Source organism: Xiphophorus maculatus, chromosome 23 (assembly GCF_002775205.1).
Source record: "Xiphophorus maculatus strain JP 163 A chromosome 23, X_maculatus-5.0-male, whole genome shotgun sequence".
NCBI lineage: Eukaryota > Metazoa > Chordata > Actinopteri > Cyprinodontiformes > Poeciliidae > Xiphophorus > Xiphophorus maculatus.
This window is the reverse complement of record NC_036465.1, coordinates 1,056,374-1,077,935: the sequence shown is the minus strand read 5'-3', so window position 1 is coordinate 1,077,935 and position 21,562 is coordinate 1,056,374. Positions and strand designations below refer to the sequence as shown.

At 42.2% G+C, this 21,562-nt stretch overlaps 1 protein-coding gene across 1 annotated transcript in view; it reads right to left on the bottom strand.

Annotated features, from left to right (window-relative positions):
* Window positions 1-213: 213 nt before the first annotated feature.
* fgfrl1 (fibroblast growth factor receptor like 1) overlaps window positions 214-21,562 on the bottom strand; it is a 58,243-nt gene continuing 36,894 nt past the window's right edge. Inside the window, exons 4-8 of the mRNA XM_023329077.1 lie at window positions 15,871-15,948; window positions 7,251-7,544; window positions 3,581-3,753; window positions 3,330-3,510; window positions 214-3,056 (exon numbers count right to left, since the gene is read on the bottom strand). Of these exons, the coding sequence (XP_023184845.1) occupies window positions 2,668-3,056; window positions 3,330-3,510; window positions 3,581-3,753; window positions 7,251-7,544; window positions 15,871-15,948 (1,115 nt within the window). The 3' untranslated portion in view covers window positions 214-2,667. The remainder of the gene's footprint in view (window positions 3,057-3,329; window positions 3,511-3,580; window positions 3,754-7,250; window positions 7,545-15,870; window positions 15,949-21,562) is intronic.

The following is a 21,562-nucleotide window of genomic DNA, read 5'->3' as shown; positions in this document are numbered from 1 at the left end:
TCAACTCGCTCCGTGTCGATTCCACGTTTCACATCTGGAGAAAGTCTTTTTTCCTTCCGGTCCGTTTTTCCAGCCTGTCGCTCATTTTGTTGAACATTTTAAATAAAACTAGAATATTCGGAGTTTTTTAGCTGTATTTGTTTGATCAGATTTGAGACAAAAACATCCTAAAAGTAATTCATGCAGTTTTAAAAAATCATCTGAATAAAGAAGTGGAACATGATTTCATGTTTTAATGGCACCAACAACATGATTATAACGATACAGGAAACAGTTTTCAATCTAAACTACCAACATCTGTACAGGATTGTCATTATGAAGATAATCAATAAAACTTGTATATTTTCTCCGCACATATACATTATCTTACAATATCATGATTGTAGCTTTTGCTACATAGCTTCCATTATGACTAACAGAAATCCATTCATGCAGTAATAATGCCCAGTTATATGGAAAATAACAAGAAATAAATTAAAAACACACTTTCCTTTTTTCAGTATTTTTTATCCCGATGCTATAACTTCTGAACTGTTTAAAGAAATATAAAGTAGATGTATAATATTAATGATATTTCATGTACATTAGTGGTCGGTTCACATAAACACAGTTTGCAACATGATGGAAAAACTAATTATTGTTTTTGGACAACTATTCATTAAAAGAAAATAAAAATATTTTCAATGAAAACGATCCTGATAATCTATTTTACTTTAAATAAAAACAGAAACGTCCCACAGGAGAAGAAATGTAACGTTTAGATGCAGTCAAAGCGTTTATTATTATTCACTAAATGGGTTGAAATGGCAGCAGAGACGGATAAATTAATTCACAGCGACTGTAGAGATGCTGATAACATATTAGAGATAACAAACAGTACTATATGCATTATTTATAAAAATATATATATTTTTACATTATCCTTCTTTATTGTGAAGATTTGTGCAAAAACCTGAAGGTACCGAACGATTTCCTCTGAGGTTCACAGCGAAACATTTTTCAGATTTTTCTGGAGAAATTTCCCCCGACTCAAAGCCGGTCGCATCGTTTAAAATGTAACGTTATTATTATTATTATTAAGAGCCAAAAACACCAAAATATTGTACATAAATACATGTTTATTTAAGTGGTTTAATAAAAACATATGTGACTGAAATATACTTTAAAAATATTGAATTGTTTCAGGTTCTCAGCATTTTGTTTCAGTGGGCGGGGCTAATGCTGCGATAGAGAAGCTGATTGGTCGCCAGTTCAGCCGTTGTCTGCGGTAACCAATCAAACTTTAGGGTTTATTATATGAGCAACATTTACTGTTGAGATTAATTTACAATACTGATGATTTCAGTTAATACATTTTAATTATTCTGGAAAATATTGAATCATAAAATTAGTTTTTTATGCATTTATTTGAATTTTGTTTAAAACAATAATATTAAACATGAAATAAATATTATTTGAAAAATTATTTATATATTTTTAACGAACTATGGGACCTTTAACTTATTACATGATGTTTTGCACAACAGGAATATTTTGACAAATTGTAACATCTTTTGTTCATATATTTTTATTTGTTTTTAAAATTTAATCTATTGCATGTTTCCATGTAACAAATGTTTATTTACTGGATTATGATTATTTTGGCACCAAGTGAGATGGGCGCCTAAACAAAACGTTTAAAACTGTTTTATTTTTAATATAATCTAAATTATTCGTTTTCACTGAAGCAGAACTTCAAGATTTAATTTCACTTTAAACAAAGTTAGCTAGCGATGCTAAAATGTTTCCCTGTTTAAATGTAACTGATGACATCATCACCTCAGCTCAACGGGAGCAGGAAGTGACATCACTCATCGGTTTGTTTTGGCTCAGCTACGTTTCGCCTGAGAAATGAATCCATTATGATCACAAAAACAGTTTTCCTCCAATCGTCTCCAGAGCCACAGGAAGTGGAAAATAACCAGGAAACATTTTTCACACATCAGGATCTGAAAAGTGAAAAGATGAAATCTTCAATTTATATCAATTTATTTCCATTTTATGTTGATTCTCTCATCAAATCTTAATAAGAAATATGTAACTTTGAAAAATGCAGAAAAAATCCAAACGTGTGAAAACTTGAAGGATTTTTTTATCTGTGTTGTAAAAGTCAACTACTATAAAGGTTACAGTTAACTTTAACCTTTAAAGGAGTTAAAGTTAACTTTAAACTCATCAGATAAACAATCTGGTCAAACGTTTCACACCTTTTGGACTTAACCTTCACTTTGCAATGTTAAAAACTCTTTTTATTAAGATTTTATGAGAAAAATCAACAGAAAGTGGGAATAAAATTATTTCAGCAGTTTTACAGTTTAAAAATCTGAAAAGTGTGGCATGTCTATGTTTACGATTCACAAAGAATAAGTCCAAAAGAAGTGAAACATTTTTTATCTGTGTTTTTAAAGTTTATGAACTGAAAACACTTTTAGAGTTTGATGCTCCAGAGTCGCTGCAGTCGGTTGATGTTGGTGAAGGACGAAGCAGCGCCAACACTGCTGCTGCAGCTGCTGCAGTCACTGCGACCCGGTTCTGGAAGCTCGTATGAACCGGGTCAGACTTTGGTTGAAGCGAAGGACTTCCTGTCTCTACCTGCTGCAGTTCGTGGCGTGCTGTTAGCTGCGTCTGCTAACACTGGTAGTGAATGTGCTGGTGCACCTTGCCGTTGACGTGTGAGTGTGTGTGTGTGTGTATATCCGTGTAGACCTTGGGGTAGAGCTTCGGCGCCAGCAGCAGCTGCTGATGCGCCGCTGCGTATTCCTCGTATGTCAGCGAGTCTTTGTCCGAGCCCGTGGGCGGCGCCGCGGGGGGCGGCGGCGGCGGGCCGGCCCGTTCCCGGCGCGGCGCGGCGGGCAGCGCGGAGGAGGCGGAGCCGCTGCAGCTGCGTTTCGATTGGTAGAACCAGAGGAGGGCGGTGCCCAGGATGAAGGCCACGCCCGCCGGGATGCCGATGATGACGGGCCAGGGCAGGCCGGGGGGCGTTACCATGGGAACGGAGCTGGGCTGGGACTTCCTGTCTGCAGGACAGAAACACGGAAATTAATTTTAGTAAACGGAAAATTGGTTGTCCAAAAGTTTTAAACTAAGAAAATTCCAGGTTTTCCTTTAAATGATTCAGATTTAAATGATTCAGATGAAAAAAGAGATTAAAATCCCTTTAAAACTAAGAAACCACTAATGTATGAAACTATGAAAATATTCCTACAGAGGTCAGAGGTCAGCGGGATGGATGAGTGGATGGATGGGCTAACAGTTGGTCCATCCCGCCTCTCTGACCCCTGACCTCTGACCTGGCAGCACGGTGAGGTAGGCGCTCCTGAAGCTGTAGCCCTTGCTGTTGGCTCCCAGGCAGATGTACATGCCGGCGTCGTCCTGCTGGGCCCGGCTGATCAGCAGCTTGTTCAGGTACGACCCGTCGGGTCGGGACCAGACCTCCCCAGTGGGCAGGACCACGAAGCGCTGGTCTCCGGCCTGCAGGAGGCGGGGAGGAGGGGTCAGATCCAGAACCGGAGCCCTGTGTGTGCGCGGCGTGACCTCTGACCTCTATGGTGGAGTTGAAGCGGCCCTCGTCTCCGGGTTCGACCCGTTTCAGCCACTGGATGACCGGCTTCACGTCGCTGCGGACCTTACACTGGAAGGACGTGGTTCCGCCGTAATCCACGGTGGTGTTGACCGGGTGGGTTCCGGTCAGAACCGGCTTGGAGATGGTCCGCTCTGGAGACACACCGAGACCGTCAGCAACACCACCGGGCTTTGACTAGGCCATGCTCTCAGATAAACATGTTCTTTTGTTTTGGTTTTTCCATTGGAGATCGAGATATATAAAGTACACTATAACTAAAATCCATTATTGTCATTAATTATTGTTAATTATTATGATAATATTGATATTTTGCCACTATTTTCCAGTAATATAATAGTTGTGACATAATGTAAGAATATATTCTCAATAAACTTTAAATTCTAATAAATATTTAACACTGGAACTGGAAGACATTTTAAATATCTAAAATAAATAAACAAAAAAACAGAAACAACCAATAAAATGAATTATTTAGTCTCTTTCATCAAAACGTTTAGTTGAGACCAAAACATCAGTTTTTGGTAGAAAACCTTTACACCTTTTTTATTTTTAATCAGTTTTAATTTTGGAAACTTGAAACTGCTGCTGCCCAAGTTACTCAACAGGCTGTTGTTAGGTAACCAAAGAGAGGGTGGGGGGCCGAAACTGCCTGTTACCCAGCAGGTTGTTGCTAGGCAACCATAGAATCTGTGAGTTAGTTGATGCTAGCAGCTAGCTTAGCTCACATTGACGGGTTAAAGTGGACTGGAGTCGGGTTAAAGTGGACTGGAGTTGGGTTAAAGCGGACTGGAGTCGGGCTAAAGCGGACTGGAGTCGGGCTAAAGCGGACTGGAGTCGGGCTAAAGCGGACTGGAGTCGGGCTAAAGTGGAGTGGAGTCAGGCTAAAGTGGAGTGGAGTCGGGTTAAAGTGGACTGGAGTCGGGTTAAAGTGGACTGGAGTCGGGCTAAAGCGGACTGGAGTCGGGTTAAAGTGGCCTGGAGTCGGGTTAAAGTGGACTGGAGTCGGGCTAAAGTGGACTGGAGTCGGGTTAAAGTGGAGTGGAGTCGGGCTAAAGTGGACTGGAGTCGGGCTAAAGTGGACTGGAGTCGGGCTAAAGTGGACTGGAGTCGGGTTAAAGTGGACTGGAGTCGGGTTAAAGTGGAGTGGAGTCGGGTTAAAGCGGACTGGAGTCGGGCTAAAGCGGAGTGGAGTCGGGCTAAAGTGGACTGGAGTCGGGCTAAAGCGGACTGGAGTCGGGTTAAAGCGGACTGGAGTCGGGCTAAAGTGGACTGGAGTCGGGCTAAAGCGGACTGGAGTCGGGTTAAAGTGGACTGGAGTCGGGCTAAAGTGGAGTGGAGTCGGGTTAAAGTGGACTGGAGTCGGGCTAAAGTGGACTGGAGTCGGGTTAAAGTGGACTGGAGTCGGGTTAAAGTGGAGTGGAGTCGGGTTAAAGTGGAGTGGAGTCGGGTTAAAGTGGAGTGGAGTCGGGCTAAAGTGGACTGGAGTCGGGTTAAAGTGGACTGGAGTCGGGTTAAAGTGGACTGGAGTCGGGTTAAAGTGGAGTGGAGTCGGGTTAAAGTGGAGTGGAGTCGGGTTAAAGTGGAGTGGAGTCGGGCTAAAGTGGACTGGAGTCGGGTTAAAGTGGACTGGAGTCGGGCTAAAGCGGACTGGAGTCGGGCTAAAGCGGACTGGAGTCGGGTTAAAGTGGACTGGAGTCGGGTTAAAGCGGACTGGAGTCGGGCTAATGCGGACTGGAGTCGGGTTAAAGTGGACTGGAGTCGGGTTAAAGTGGACTGGAGTCGGGCTAATGCGGACTGGAGTCGGGTTAAAGTGGACTGGAGTCGGGCTAATGCGGACTGGAGTCGGGTTAAAGTGGACTGGAGTCGGGCTAAAGCGGACTGGAGTCGGGTTAAAGCGGACTGGAGTCGGGCTAAAGTGGACTGGAGTCGGGTTAAAGCGGACTGGAGTTGGGTTAAAGCGGACTGGAGTCGGGTTAAAGCGGACTGGAGTCGGGTTAAAGCGGACTGGAGTCGGGTTAAAGCGGACTGGAGTCGGGTTAAAGCGGACTGGAGTCGGGTTAAAGCGGACTGGAGTCGGGTTAAAGCGGACTGGAGTCGGGTTAAAGCGGACTGGAGTCGGGTTAAAGCGGACTGGAGTCGGGTTAAAGCGGACTGGAGTCGGGTTAAAGCGGACTGGAGTCGGGTTAAAATGACTCCACTTGCAGAAAGTTTCTCTTCTTTCTTTTTCTCGATCGGTTGGAAGCGCTGGTTCATGACTTACGGCCGTCTGAAGGACGAAATGTCTCATCTGACATCAGCAAGCAGCCGATTGATTTATGTCCTCTCTAATCTGTGTGTGTGTGTGTGTGGGGTGTGTGTGTGTGAGGAAGCCTACAGCTGTGGTGTAATGCAGAGCAGATGCTCGAAGTGAAGCGAAAGCCTCAACAGAGCTGTAACCTCTGGTTTGACACAGACACACGTTGAGCGAACTGAGCGACGGTAAATCATCGGCGGCTCCTGCAGCCGTCCAACAAAAGCTAATGCATCAACGAGCTCGACTCTTCGCCTTCACTGAGAACATTACAACACAACCTTCTTTAGACAAAACCTCTGGCTGGAGAAACGCCGCAGAGCATTCCTACCAACACTGGAAGAAAAACACATTTAAAACCTTCTATCCTCTGCTTAACAAAAACCATTTGTTAGATTTCCATTTAAGAAAAACGGCTCAGAAATATTCAGTATCATGGGAAAGTATGCACACCTGTTGATCTTTTCTGACTTAAAAACCCATTAAACTTTATGTAACTACTATTTGGACTTTGAACTCAGGTCAGCTGTATGATGGAATATTGACAACAAGCTACAATTTTTAGATTTTTCAGGAGAATAAAGGGAGAGCAGGAGTTTTTAAAGAGACAGAGGCCCAATTTAAAGGTGGATTCAAGTCATATTGATATAAAAAGCAACAACTGAAGGAAACATGACCGGACCTGTCAGGGTAAAAGATGTTTCTGGACAATTAATTGTCCCAGATGTTATTCCGATAAATGATGATATTGTTGTTTTGAGACCATTTTGCAGTGACATAATGGAAATGGCATAATAATGCAAGAAGATCAATAAACTTTAAATTCTAATGAATATTTAAAACTGGAACTAGAAGACCTTTTAAATACCCAAAATAAATAAACAAAATAACTGAAACAACAAATAAAATGAATTATGAAATTTCTGTAAACAAAATTATCCTTTAAAAAATGTTTAGTTGAGACCAAAACACCAGACTGAGAATTTTTATCATCCAGTTTGTAGAAGAAAGAGAAAAACAATAAATCATGCAAATATAAATTATTGGGCTGGTTTTAATTCATCATTAATTGATTTATTGCTTATTGCAGCAGGACTAATTTAGTCAAATGACGTTTAACTGTCAGTGATGGAAACAAATTCAGGATCTCATTATGATGCAAAACTTTTCTCCTTATAATGAGACTAGTTTTATGTCTCCTTAGAGCAAGAAAGTTTCTTTTTAAAACATGAAAACGTTGCAATGAGACGCAAACCCCGTTAAAATGACAAATGTTAGCGTTAGCATGACCTTTAATGACTCTGGCCCGCCCCTTTAACTGTGAGCGTCCGGACTTACGTATGACCTCCACCTTGTAGGTGGCGTTGATCTGTCCGGCGTGGTTGGAGACGTGGCAGGTGTACTTCCCGCTGTGCTCCGGCGCCAGGTTCTTCAGGCTCAGTGTCCATCTCTTCTTCTTCTTCTCTCCGCCGGCGCTGCCGTCCTCCTCCGCCAGCGGCTTGCTGTCCTTCAGCCACACGATGTCCGGGTGCGGGTTCCCGCTCGCCGTGCACTTCAGCCGCACCGAGCTGCCCACCGGCCGCTCGATGACGCGCCGCCTCATCTTCGCCGGCTCGGTGAAACGAGGACGAACTGCAGACACAACGGAACAAGAGGACAAATTTTAACTTCACGGCAGGGAAGAGCGGCTTAATCAATACCTCTGATACGCTTAAAATCAATTCACAAATCAATATCAATACTTTCAACACTTCAGCCATTTGAGATGATGTATCTAAGCAAAACAATGTCAAATTATTGAGATTTTTCCAAAACAAGACAGGCTGAAGGGAACTACTTTCTCTTCCGCCTGGTAAAGTGAGTAATGGCGCTCATGTTGCTGCTGCGTTTTTTTACTACCCTGGCAGTAGTAAAATGAAAACAATAGAGTGATCTGTTCTTTATGAAGCCATATTTTGAATTACAATATTTTTTCACTATTTTAAAAGCACATTTGGTATTTTTGTACAAAACATCGGATCGATATCGTTTGAATTTTACTCCGTATTGGATCGGAAAGGAAGTCGGTGGAACGTGACTACATTGCAGATTTCATCAAACTAATAACTCTGTCAGCAAACAGAGACATGGAAGAAGCTACTGGTTTGTTTCCAGCTGCAGAAGCTGCTGCAACTGGGAGGAAAAACGTCCGTCAGTCAGATTTTCTGCTTCGTGAATCGTCATCTTGTTTTCTTTGGAGCTTTTGTTTCTGCAGCAGCTGCGATCAGAAACTCATTTTCCGCTCTGGAAGAGTCGCTGCTGTTTTCGTGAGCTCGTCTTTGTGCGGCGTGAAATCCGCTGGTTTGAAGTTAATTTTGATCCGAGTCCAAAAACATCAGCAGACATCGCTGGAGTCAAAAAGGGTTCGGTTGCATCATCCTGACACGTGACTCCACGAAAATATGACAACATGACGAATGAATTACTGACGGCGTCAAACCAGCCGAGACGTTGGAGGGAAATGATGCAGCGAAGGACGAGGGACCGACGACAAACACACCACCGATATGAACGAAGAGACAGAGGAAGGAAAAGGAATAAAATAATAAAAAACATGACAAATGGAAAGAGGAATAAAAAGAAAAATTAATAAATAAAGAAAAAGGAAGATTTAAAAAGAAGGAAAAAACCTGAAAGAGAAATAAAAAGGAAAATGGAGAAAAATAAATATAAAAAGTAAAATTTAAAAAGAAATGTATTCTTTTATTACATTTTTCTTATTTCAATAAAAAATGGGAAAAAATAATAAAAAAAACATAATTTAATGAAGAAAGTAAAGGAATAAACTAAATAAATAAAATAGAAATGAAGAAAACAAAGCAAAACGAAAAAAGAAATTAGAAGAAAAGTGGAAAAAAATAAAATATAAAAGAAAAAAGAGATTAAAAAGAAAATTAAAGCATCAAAAAAAGGAGTACAAAGGACATTATTTGAAAAAATAAAAGTAATAGCAACAAAATGTGAAGACAAAAAAGGAAATAAATAAAAAAGCAAAAGTAGAGGAGATCACTGTCGATCACAGCCGGTCGGGCGAATTAATAAGAATATTTATGGTAACACTCTAAACTTTCCCACATTTTGTCACATTGCAAAACATAAAGTCGTCCATAACAGAGAGAAGAACTTTTCCAAAACAAAAACACAAAGTGTGGGATAAATCTGCGACTCTTCAGGCGTTTCCAGAAACAACTTTCACTTCAAACCGAGTTAATGTTCATGGTGCTGGTTGTTCTCTACGGAACCTCAAAGGAGCCAAAAATAATGTTCAACGTTTGAAAAAACATTTCTGGGTCAGAAAATCTTGAATTCAAAGTCACAGAATCATTTCTCACTTTATCTAACTGACTGTAATTTGCATCATTTAGCTTGAAGTAAACATGAATTCATGCCTTTAAAGCACAGAATGACAAGCAAAGTTTGTTATGTACATAAATAAAAACGTGAAACGGTTGAACTGCGACCTGGTTGTATCTGAACCCCAGGATCTGTTGAACACAAACCGTCCTCAGTGAAAAGCCATCAGTAAAACCAGATCAAAGCGGGAAAACGATCCAGTAGGCCGAGAGGAGAGGAAATCACTCACAGGAGCGCTTGATTTTATGGCCCTCACGTCCCAGCCGCAGCAGATAGCCATCAGCCGGGAGAATAAATCAGCCCAAACTGCTGCGTCTCTTTCTGCAGACGCCGCTGTTGCTGCAGCGCTAGGTAAACAAACCTGGACAAGAGTTATGTGACGGAGATTACTCAGCGGAGTTCGGCCTCCGACGAGCGGCTCGGAGCCGGGCAGGACGACAAAGCAAACATGCAGGGAGGACTTTTAAGTTTCGCCTTTGTCTGGGAAAAGCTACTGGACCAGAACTGAACTGTGACCAGCCTGAGTCAATAAATCCTGCAGAACCGGAGGAAGAGATGCAAGACTCCCAACTGGTGAAAACTGGAAATTACTGCAGAGAGAGGGAGAAATAATAAACCAAGGAAACAAACTACTTCAGGAAAAACATGAATAAAGTTCATTTTGAGGGTAAAACACGATTAAATCCAACACAGAAGAGAAAAACTGAAACAAAACAGTAAAAATTTAAAATGTGAAGGAGATGAGAAACAGAGGATCTGGGCGAAGCAGAGAGAGGGAGGTAAGAAGAAGAGCGAGCCAAAGGGCAGCTTGTCCTGGGTCTCTGGGGCCACGTCAGGGGCCACGTCAGGGGCCACACTTCACAGGATAAAATACTGCTGCCCCCTACTGACCGGGGGGGGAGAGAGAGAGAGAGAAACAGAGAGAGAGAAACAGAGAGAGAGAGAGAAACAGAGAGAGAGAAACAGAGAGAGAGAGAGAGACTCCTGAAGTTCACCTTCCACTCAACACAATAACACGACCAACACAAATTTTAAACCAATTAATCACATTTTAGGGCTGGAAAGATTAATCAGATTAATCGCTTATTAAAGTAATTGTCAACTTATTTAGTAATTAATTGTTAACTGCAGTAACCTGACTCAAAAAAGATACAAAAATATATTTAGAAAAGAAATTAATCAATTGTACAACATATTTATCTTAGAGCTGAAACGATTAATCAGATTAATCGTTGTTAATTGTGGTTAATCATGATTAATCAATTATCAAAATAATCAAAAACTAGTTTAGTTATTGATTAATCAAGTCATTTCTCCCACTAGGGCTAGGCTAGAGTATTTGTCTTGGTTGTTTTTACCCAGAATGCCCTGCTCTGTAGTCCATTTCCTGGAGCGTTCTCCAGCATTCACATATGCATTCAAACCGAGTTCAGTTCTTTGGTTTGATTATGGATTCACAACTCCTAAACGAACCGGATTTTCTATGCAAGCGGACTGGAGTCGGGTTGAAATGGACTGGAGTCGGGTTAAAACGGACTGGAGTCGGGTTGAAATGGACTGGAGTCGGGTTAAAGCGGACTGGAGTCGGGTTGAAGTGGACTGGAGTCGGGCTAAAGCGGTCTGGAGTCGGGTTAAAACGGACTGGAGTCGGGTTAAAGCGGACTGGAGTCGGGCTAAAGCGGTCTGGAGTCGGGTTAAAACGGACTGGAGTCGGGTTAAAACGGACTGGAGTCGGGTTAAAGCGGACTGGAGTCGGGTTAAAACGGACTGGAGTCGGGCTAAAGCGGTCTGGAGTCGGGTTAAAACGGACTGGAGTCGGGTTAAAGCGGACTGGAGTCGGGCTAAAGCGGACTGGAGTCGGGCTAAAGCGGTCTGGAGTCGGGTTAAAACGGACTGGAGTCGGGTTAAAACGGACTGGAGTCGGGTTAAAGCGGACTGGAGTCGGGTTAAAACGGACTGGAGTCGGGTTGAAATGGACTGGAGTTGGGTTGAAACGGACTGGAGTCGGGTTGAAATGGACTGGAGTCGGGTTAAAACGGACTGGAGTCGGGTTAAAACGGACTGGAGTCGGGTTAAAGCGGACTGGAGTCGGGCTAAAGCGGTCTGGAGTCGGGTTAAAACGGACTGGAGTCGGGTTAAAACGGACTGGAGTCGGGTTAAAGCGGACTGGAGTCGGGTTAAAACGGACTGGAGTCGGGTTGAAATGGACTGGAGTTGGGTTGAAACGGACTGGAGTCGGGTTGAAATGGACTGGAGTCGGGTTAAAACGGACTGGAGTCGGGTTAAAACGGACTGGAGTCGGGTTAAAACTAGGGTGACCAGACGTCCTCTTTTTCCCGGACATGTCCTACTTTTCAGACCTAAAAAGATGTCCGGGGGGAATTTAAAAATCGTCCGGGATTTTGGTCAACTGCCTCAAAACACATTACATAGCTTACAGTGCATTGTGATTACATTGCCACTCCGTTCCACTACTCCATTCCAGGTTTCTTTGTATGGCAAATTAGTCACGCCTTTCTCCCCAAATCCAATCACGTTGCATTATGTGTGCGAGTGTATGTGGGAAAAGTAAAGATAGCTGAGTTGACTTGTACACTGGCCGCTAGACTAGTTAAACCTTAAGTGTGACAGGCGATAGCACATGTGTGTCCGCCGATTCTACGGCAAAAATGCCTAAACAAAAGTGTACGTTTACGGAGGAATTAAAGGAAAGATTCCCGTGCTTTCGAAAGCTACTGATTAATGGACTGCACGTCTGTGTTGTTAAAAATGGCTTTCACAGACTCCCCAACAACTCACCCTCCCCCCCCCGCGCTGCAGGTTGTCCTGGTTTTCCCAAAGTAAAATATGGTCACCCTAGTTAAAACGGACTGGAGTCGGGCTAAAGCGGTCTGGAGTCGGGTTAAAACGGACTGGAGTCGGGTTGAAACGGATTGAAGTCGGATTAAAACGGACTGGAGTCGGGTTAAAGCGGACTGCAGTTGGGTTAAAGCGGACTGGAGTCGGGTTGAAGTGGACTGGAGTCGGGTTAAAGGGACTGGAGTCGGGTTGAAACGGATTGAAGTCGGGTTAAAACGGACTGGAGTCGGGCTAAAGCGGTCTGGAGTCGGGTTAAAATGGACTGGAGTCGGGTTAAAGCGGACTGGAGTCGGGTTAAAACGGACTGGAGTCGGGTTGAAACGGATTGAAGTCGGGTTAAAATGGACTGGAGTCGGGTTAAAGCGGACTGGAGTTGGGTTAAAGCGGACTGGAGTCGGGTTGAAGTGGACTGGAGTCGGGTTAAAGGGACTGGAGTCGGGTTGAAGTGGACTGGAGTCGGGCTAAAGCGGTCTGGAGTCGGGTTAAAACGGACTGGAGTCGGGTTAAAACGGACTGGAGTCGGGTTGAAACAGATTGAAGTCGGGTTAAAACGGACTGGAGTCGGGTTAAAGCGGACTGGAGTCGGGTTAAAGCGGACTGGAGTCGGGTTAAAGCGGACTGGAGTCGGGCTAAAGCGGACTGGAGTCGGGCTAAAGCGGACTGGAGTCGGGTTAAAGCGGACTGGAGTCGGGTTAAAGCGGACTGGAGTCGGGTTAAAGCGGACTGGAGTCGGGTTAAAGCGGACTGGAGTCGGGTTAAAGCGGACTGGAGCCGGGTTAAAGCGGACTGGAGTCGGGTTAAAGGGACTGGAGTCGGGTTGAAGCGGACTGGAGTCGGGTTAAAGGGACTGGAGTCGGGTTGAAGCGGACTGGAGTCGGGTTAAAGCGGCTCGGCTATTTGGCTTACAACAAAATTTCAGATTTTTTTCATACCAGATCCAATTTCTGATTATAATTGATTGTTTTTCTTAAATAAATTGTAAATTAAATATTTTCAAAACGTCTTATTTCAGGAAGGATCTCCTTCACGGTCAGGCTACGAGAATCTTGTTTAATTCTGAGAAAATAGTCATAAAATGATCAGAATAAAGACACGTTTTAACCAAAATAACATCCTAAAAGTAGAAGAGAAAAGTTGTTTTAATGAGAAAAAAGCTTTGAGTTGACGTGAGCAGCTCCGTCTTTGGAATGAAAATTGTTTGCACGATTGTTTCAAACTCCTGCTACTGATAACCCTCAAGACCCATGGTCTAGTCAAAGTCCAGGTGAGAATCTCACATGTTCTCTATCCAACCTGAGTCTGAAATGTTGTGCAAAGAAAAATCTAAACCTGTTGGAGGTGTGTCTAGTCAAAGTCCAGACTGGGAACAGCCAAAGGTTCAGTTTTATCCAGAGTGAACTGTTTGAGGCTCTCGATTTTATTTTTCGGTTTGTTGAAACATCCACGCCGCTCCGAGTCTTCCTGCTGGACGCGGATGACCTCAGGCTGCACCGCGGTCCGAACGGCCCCAGCGGACGTTTTGACGGTTCCTTAGAGAGCCGCTGTCAGCCACGAAACATGGAGGAACGAAACCTGAAGCTGTTTTAGAAAAGCAGGAAGCTATAAAGCAAGTCGGTGCAGAAAGACTGCTGGGTTTCCTGGATGTGAGCTCATTTCAGACGGACCAAAGTTCAGAGGAAAAAACCCAGGAGGACAGAAACTATTCAGAGCGTCTCCAGGGGAAAGGCCAGGCTGGAACACATTACTGCCTGCAGCGCCCACTGATGGACGAGAACATGCTGGGATGGAGAAGAGGTCCGAGACGCAGCAAGATGTCCGATCTCTGCTGCAGAACCCACAAATAATCCTCAAACTCTGCAGAATGAAGCAATTAAATGATATCACAGAGGAGCTGGTGGAGATGCTTCTGTTAGAATTTATCAGTAATCAAATATTCAGCTGATTTTTCCTGACGATTAATCGATTATTCTGACGATTAATCGATTATTCTGATGATTAATCGTCAAAAGAATAGATAATATAAAATGCCACTTTCTGCAGATTTTCATGTAACTTAAGCTTATTTTGTACAATGTTAGAAAGACATTAAAAGATGCAAATAAATTATTCCATTCATTTTTTTAAATAAAAAATGAGATTCCTTCAGTGAATGCATAATGTTTGTAGCATAAAATGCATCTGCAGCTAAAAAATAATAACATGCTGCTGCTGCACTTTACATGAATGCAGTGTTGGGCTGATTTGGGGATTCATTTGTTGATTAACTGATGAATAATTGGATTGTTACTGCAGCTATTTTTTCTATATTTTAAATATATTTTTTAAAAATTGATTAATCATTATTAATCCGATTAATCGTTTCACAGATTTACATTTTCTCGTCTCATTTAGCATTTAAAGGTAATGTGAAGTAAGCAAAGGATTTGGGTTTCAGTCAGGAAGGAACCGTGACGTTATTCCCAGCGCTGCAGGAAGAGCGCAGAGCAGAAAAGATCCAGACTCCAGTCCAACAGAACCTGGACCTCGGTGCTCCTGTTAGTAGTGATTGCTGTGTTAATAGGAGCTGAGAGCTTATGTAAGCCTGGGTTCCTCCGGGTAGCTGCAGAGAGAAAGTTGGCTCTGGTTCTGTTCCTGTTGGACCTTCAGTTACAGCATCATCCATCAGGAGGATGAATGACGCTCCAAAGCCTCAACCTGAGCCCAGAGGTTACAGCAAACTAAAACTAATTCACCAAACGGAGAAAAATGTTTAAACCGAAGGAAAGAAACAAACTAACTGGACGTTTATGAAACTCAAACATACTGAATTTATGGATGACGTCCTTCGTTTCTGAATCTATTTATTAGCCTTTCGAACTGATGTGCTGAAGATAAAACAGTAAAAGTCGGAATAAAACACCAGAAACAGCTGGTGGATCAACAAATATTAAATACATTTTTTCAAAATGAGTATCTTCTGTTTAAACATGATCACAATCCGTTGACCTTTTTCAATTCTGCATCTAAAATGAACCAAACTATGAAAAAAGTCAAACTCATAAAGACTAAACTGAAATTACACTCAAAAACTTACCACATGACTTTATTTTGTTAATGGAAAGCAAAAAAGAAATACTAACCTGAATTTAAGACTTTTATCTAAAATAACATTAATAAATTAACCAGATTGCAAAGTTAGTTCATGTTAGTCTGACAAACTCTGAACTTATTTAGCTTTTTTTACTCAACATAAACTAATTTTGTTACTTTAACAGCTAAAATTTGCCTTAAATCAACTGACAAGCTTCTTAATTCAACATGATTTTTTCTGGTTAACTAAATTTTAGTTTGTCAAAAGATTCCAAATTAATTAAGTAGGTCTAATGTCATTTTGTTATTGTCTTTATTTAACACCAAACAATATTTAAAAAACAAAAACTAGCAAACGCACTCTAAAAACTAATTAAAACAAACTGAATTAACCAAAAGTCACAACAAATTAAAACTAAATAAGAATTAAAAACTCTAAACTATTAGAACCTGCTGAGTCAGCAGAGAAAGTCCAGTTTATTACTTTGATCAGTTTTGGTGTTTTTGTGCAAAACTCAACATTTCCTCAGACTCAGAATCCTGACTGCCTGTCATTGTTCGGTTTTATGTCAATATTAATAATGACTGAGTTTTTACAATGTTTCCACATTAATGTGAATAATTAATGAGCTTTTACCTGGTTTCCCAGCCAGGTCTGGGGGCTGCATGGCGCCGCCGGCGGGTTCGCCTTCTCTGTTCCTCAAACTGGAGTCATCTGGTGGCAGAAAGACAGAAGCGACTAAATATTCTCTGATTTTTAACTTTCATATGGTAAAATCCACTTGTTGCACATAAAATTAAACAAAATGCAAAAAAATGAACTTTATTTTCATTTTTTCTTTATGTCAAACCAAAAACAATCAAGAAACATTTAAAATGCTGAAATACAGAGTTTTAATGTGTCGTCCTTTCTAAAAGGAGGCTTCTTTATCATTTTAAAACCATTTATGTGGCGATCTTTGGTTGTTAAAACATAAATAGATGCTGGACGTTGATGCTAACTGCTAAACACATAAAAAAAATTAGGAGGAGTTAATGCTAAACACATTACAAACTATCAGAAGCTAATGCTAACCCACTGAACACCTAAAAACATTAGCAGACGCTAACATTAAACCGCTAAACACATTTTAAAATTAACACAAGTTTGTGCTAATCCGCTAAACATAAAAAAATCTGCAGAATCTAAGGCTAAACTGCTAAAAGCATAAAAAATTAGCAATGCTAACACTAACCATTAGCTGGTGTGAGACCAGCTAACAGCAAAGTCTCAGTTTCTGATGTCATGTTGATGGGAAAATTTTATTGGCTTAAAAGAATCAAATCAGGTCATTTGATGTCAGGTAAGGTCAGGTAAGGTCAGATGAGGTCAGGTGAGGTCAGGTAAGGTCAGGTAAGGTCAGGTGAGGTCAGGTGAGATCAGGTAAGGTCAGGTGAGGTCAGGTGAGGTCAGGTAAGGTCAGGTGAGGTCAGGTAAGGTCAGGTAAGGTCAGGTGAGGTCAGGTAAGGTCAGGTGAGGTCAGGTGAGATCAGGTAAGGTCAGGTGAGGTCAGGTCAGATCAGGTAAGGTCAGGTAAGGTCAGATGAGGTCAGGTGAGGTCAGGTGAGGTCAGGTAAGGTCAGGTGAGGTCAGGTGAGGTCAGGTGAGGTCAGGTGAGGTCAGGTACTTCTCCTCTGATCTTTGGACCAGTTCAAACCTCCTGCAGCGTTTCTGTGATGAAAGCTTTAAAATGAATGCAAAGTGTCACCACCAACCCTTCACTCGCCACAGGAGCGTTGGGTTTTCTTTCCACTAAATTTTCTCCATTTTAGCTCCAAACAAACATGAAGTGAGTTAATCTGTCGTATTGAAGGAGCTCTGTTGGTTGGACCAATATCAATAGCATCCTGCGGCCCGTGTGGCTCCCGTCCTGCCAGAGGGGTCGCTATAAGTTACTGCAGGACGCGGCGTCGCATGAGGGGCTGCATGTGTCCTGCATCGCTCGGCTCCCAGCATTCCCGGCTAACCGCCTTCCTCTCTACCTCTTTGGTCCCTCGGTGCAGCCGCACGAACGGCGACTTCTGAGGAGGGCCGCTGTTTGAAGCCCCGCGTTGTGTGTGTGTGTGTGTGTGTGTGTGCGTTTGCTTCTAATACCTTGTGGGGACCATTTTCCTGACACATACTACGTTGTGGGGACCCACTGCTCCTTGTGGGACCGAAGCCTGGGCCCCACAAGGGGAAATGCTGTTTTTGGGTCAGGGGTCAGATTTAGGACTAAAGTGTGAATTGAGTTTTGGCTGGTTAGGATTAGAGTCAGGTTTAGGCTGTAGAAATGAATGGAAGTCAAAGGAAATCCCCGCTAGCGAACCCCTTCCCCGCTCAGATCGACTGTAAACCAGATCAGCCAGAGATCCTCCACACAGAAAAGAAAATAACTCAGTTTACAGAGAAAGCAGCAGAAATGATGACAATGTAGAAGTTTAATAATAAGATGTTAATGGATGGACGGTTGGATGAACGGTTGGATGAACGGTCGGACTTCAACATGTCTTCCAGCTCTGCTGACTCTTCCCAAACGTTTGGTGGTTGGGATGAAACCTGACAGTTGGGTTTGAGGCTGAGCTTCAGACAGAGCAGAGATTTCTTCCTCCTCTCAGCTGTTTTTAATAAACCTCTCATAAACTCTCAGTAATAGCATCCACATTCATTAATATAACAAATGGTTGCTGGTTTTGCTTCAGTGAGAACTCGGAACAAACTGCAGAAATCTCTAAGTTGAGACGTTTCCTGGTGTTGGCAGCGCGGCTCGCCCGGCTCCAGGTTCAGTTTGTGGCGTTTAGCTCCAGATTTTAACGTTTTATTGGGGCTTTCCATCTTTCTGCTCGGTTTCTGCCTCGTTCCAGCGTCCCTCACCTTCCTCTCTCCTGCCCGGCTTTACGCCATGCTGCGTCTCACAGATTCACGGCCGCATGTGGAAGGCAGCGTGTTTGTGTAACCTCTCCTTATATTTGCTTTCAGGTCTACAGAGAGAAGCCAGAAATACAAGTCCCAGCTGTCCCGTTCACAGGAGTCCGTTTGGATCCAAAGAGGCTCCGGTTCCTCCAAAGTTTAACACTGACACACAGGATTTAGCTCTGGATATACATGACTGCAGCTGAAAAAGATGCACAAGCCTTTACCGGGATCAGAACCAGATCTGTGTGTAGTTAGGATAGAATAGAATAGAATAGAATAGAATAGAATAGAATAGAATAGAATAGAATAGAATAGAATAGAATAGAATAGAATAGAATAGAATTACTTTATTCATCCCAGCAGGGAAATTATTCCACAGTTACAGCAGCATAGAGACAAGACACACAACATCCACCACTGAGTAGCAATGTAGACAAAATAAAATAAAATATAACATGCTGTCAATATAAAAGCAGCTTAGAGCAGTCCTTGCAAAGATTCAAAAAATGCAGATATGTATATGTAAATATATGTACAGCAGTGTGCCACAGTGCAGTTGTGCAAAATCGGACTGATTAGTGCAGAACAATGATTTATCTTTTATTGTACAGTGAGATGGCATGTGGCAGGAAGGATTTCCAGTATCTGTCCCTACGACAGCGGAGCTGGAGCAGCCTATGTGAGAAGGTGCTCCGCTGTCTGTCCACTATGTGGTGGAGAGGGGGCTGTTTATTGTCCATAATAGACAGAACCTTCTTCAGTGTCCTCCTCTCCACCACAGTTTCCAGGGACTCCAGCCTTAGTCCCAGTACAGAGCCAGCTTTCTTAGTTCTGGATATTTCTGGACGATAAATCATCCCAGAGGTCACAGCAATAAACGGTGATATTGTTGTTTTGGGGCTATTTTCAAGTAACAATAATGTGAGACTGTCAAAGATCAATAGAGCCCCTGCAGTGAGACGCCACGCCTTCAGCTTCTTGCTGGAGGGCAAGAAACTGCTAACTGATGATAACTAGCACTGGTGTTGTCAACTTGTCAACATAACTTACTAAATCTTAAATTCACGTGCGATATATAAAAGAAAAAGGGACACAGTGCTTTGCTACTAATTAACAACACTAAGACAACTAGATAACAAGGTCAAGAAAAACTCTTAAAAAAATAGTGAGGGTGAGGGAAGTAGCTCAGGTATGCTAGCTTGACTTTGGCAACAGTTAACATGTAGATGTGATGTCAAATTTTATGTGTTTCAGTTCAGCTAAAAAATGAAAAAACACCAACTCTGACGGATCATCAGTGGAGCAGGTGTTTAAATGAGCTGATCGACCGCCACAGTGTTAGCACTGGTAGCTAATAGCACTGGTAGCTAATAGCACTGGCAGCTAATCTACCACAGTGATCACTTAATAATAATCATAAAAAATAAACATCCAGCCTGAAAACATAAAACTGTAATGGACTGAATGTTCTGCTCTTTGTGTGGAAAATGTCTGAATGTTTTTTGTTGATGAATCCTGAAATAGTGCCATTGTTGTTGACGGTTGCTATGGGAACGAGTCTGTGTCGCCGCATGTGCACATCTGCGAAATTTCCATGCAACATGTCTATAAACTTTAAATTCTAGCGAACATTTGCCACAGGAAGTGGAAGACATTTTAAATATTCAAAATAAAACGAAACAACAAATGAAATGAATGATAAAGTCTCAGAAATTAAAAGTCTCCAGCTGAGACCAAAACGGAGCCTGGAGGCTTTTATCATCCAGGTTCTGGCAGAAAAATATTGTTTACATGCAGATTTAGCGCCTGGCTTAAATGGAGTTTTAAAGAAAACTCTAACAAAGATGATAAAAACTGAACCTGATTGGACGTTTGATCAACCCCAACCACCAATCAGCTTCTTCCCTGTTCATTCATCTTTAAAAGTTTCTTTGTCATCAACAGAGACTTGACTCTTGCTGGTTTTGTTTTGGGGTAAAGAACTGGTCCAGGTCTGACGAACCGCTGACGTTTGGGGAGAATAAAGCGTTAAAAGCTGAACTCCTGCAGCGGATCCATCCTCCAGCCTGACCGGCAGAGTAAACACCATTTGTCCTTCAGCAGCGGCTCGGCCTGTCGGAGCACCGACCCCCTACCAAAACACACACTGTCATTATAACTCCATCATCCAATTACAGCGTGGAAACAATGAAAGCCGCTCTGTGTGGTTTCTGTTATTGTGGGATCTGGAACGATCCAGAATGTTTCTGGCTGCAAGGCGACGCGCCGTTTCCTGCTTTCCTCCCGTTCAGGAAGGTTTGGACCATCACACAGCGCGGCCGTCATAAACCGCTACTGCTGGACAATATGGCTGAAAAACGTATCACTACAGCCACGTTTCATATCAGTACATATTGATAATTATTGATTCAGGGTTTTTTAATATCTTTCACTTCACGCTCTTGTTTTTTTATTTTTAATTAAAAAAAGTTATCAGGCTTTTTTCCAAAACCTGAAACTGCTGCTGCACAAGCTACTCAGCAGGTTGTTGCTAGGCAACCGAAACATTAGTGAGTCAGCTGATGCTACCGGCTAGCTTAGCTCACATTGATAGTTTTTCCTCTGCCTACATCTCCCAGAATGCTGTGCGGTTCTGGATCGGGCTTCACTGAATATTCCCTATATTGAATATCCTGAGACATACGATCTATTGATACTGATCACGTGATTATTGCAGTATACTGTATATTATTGATTTATTTTCCAGCCGTAGCTCCACCAAACTGCTAAGCAAAGATATGAAGATAAATCAGCTGTTTTCTTGTTATGTCTATGTTCTCTATATCTATGAGAACGCCCTCTTCTTGGAACTTGCTAAAAGAAACTGGGACTGAATTGATCTCATTTAATGCTTTTACATCCAAACTAAAAGATTGTCAGAAAATCAAAAGAGTGAAATTACCGTAAAACTTCTTTAAATATGTTGTTTTCTATGACGGAGTATCAGAGCGACTTTAGGAAAAATGAGAAAAAGACGAGTAAATTTACCCCAAAAAACTCAGATTTTGAGTAATCTGATAAATGTTCTTTTTTTCTCAAAAGTTTCCGTGATCGATCTCAAAATTGTGAGTTTTCCAGCTAATTTTCAACTTTACAAACTCAGAAATTTGCAAAAAGAAAATTTCAGAGTTTGTTTCCCTAGGAAATGTTTTGACTTTCCAAACTCAAAATCACATCTGTTTATGTAAGATGTCTGAGATTAACCTCAGTCTCTCAGTTTTTCTAGTAAATGTTTGACTTTTCCAACTATTTGGTGGAAATTTACTCCTTTGTTTTCTACCTACATCAGCAGTAAAACAAAGTGAAACATTCTCCTTCATCAACATCAGATGTTTCTGGCTTTCCACTTGATAAC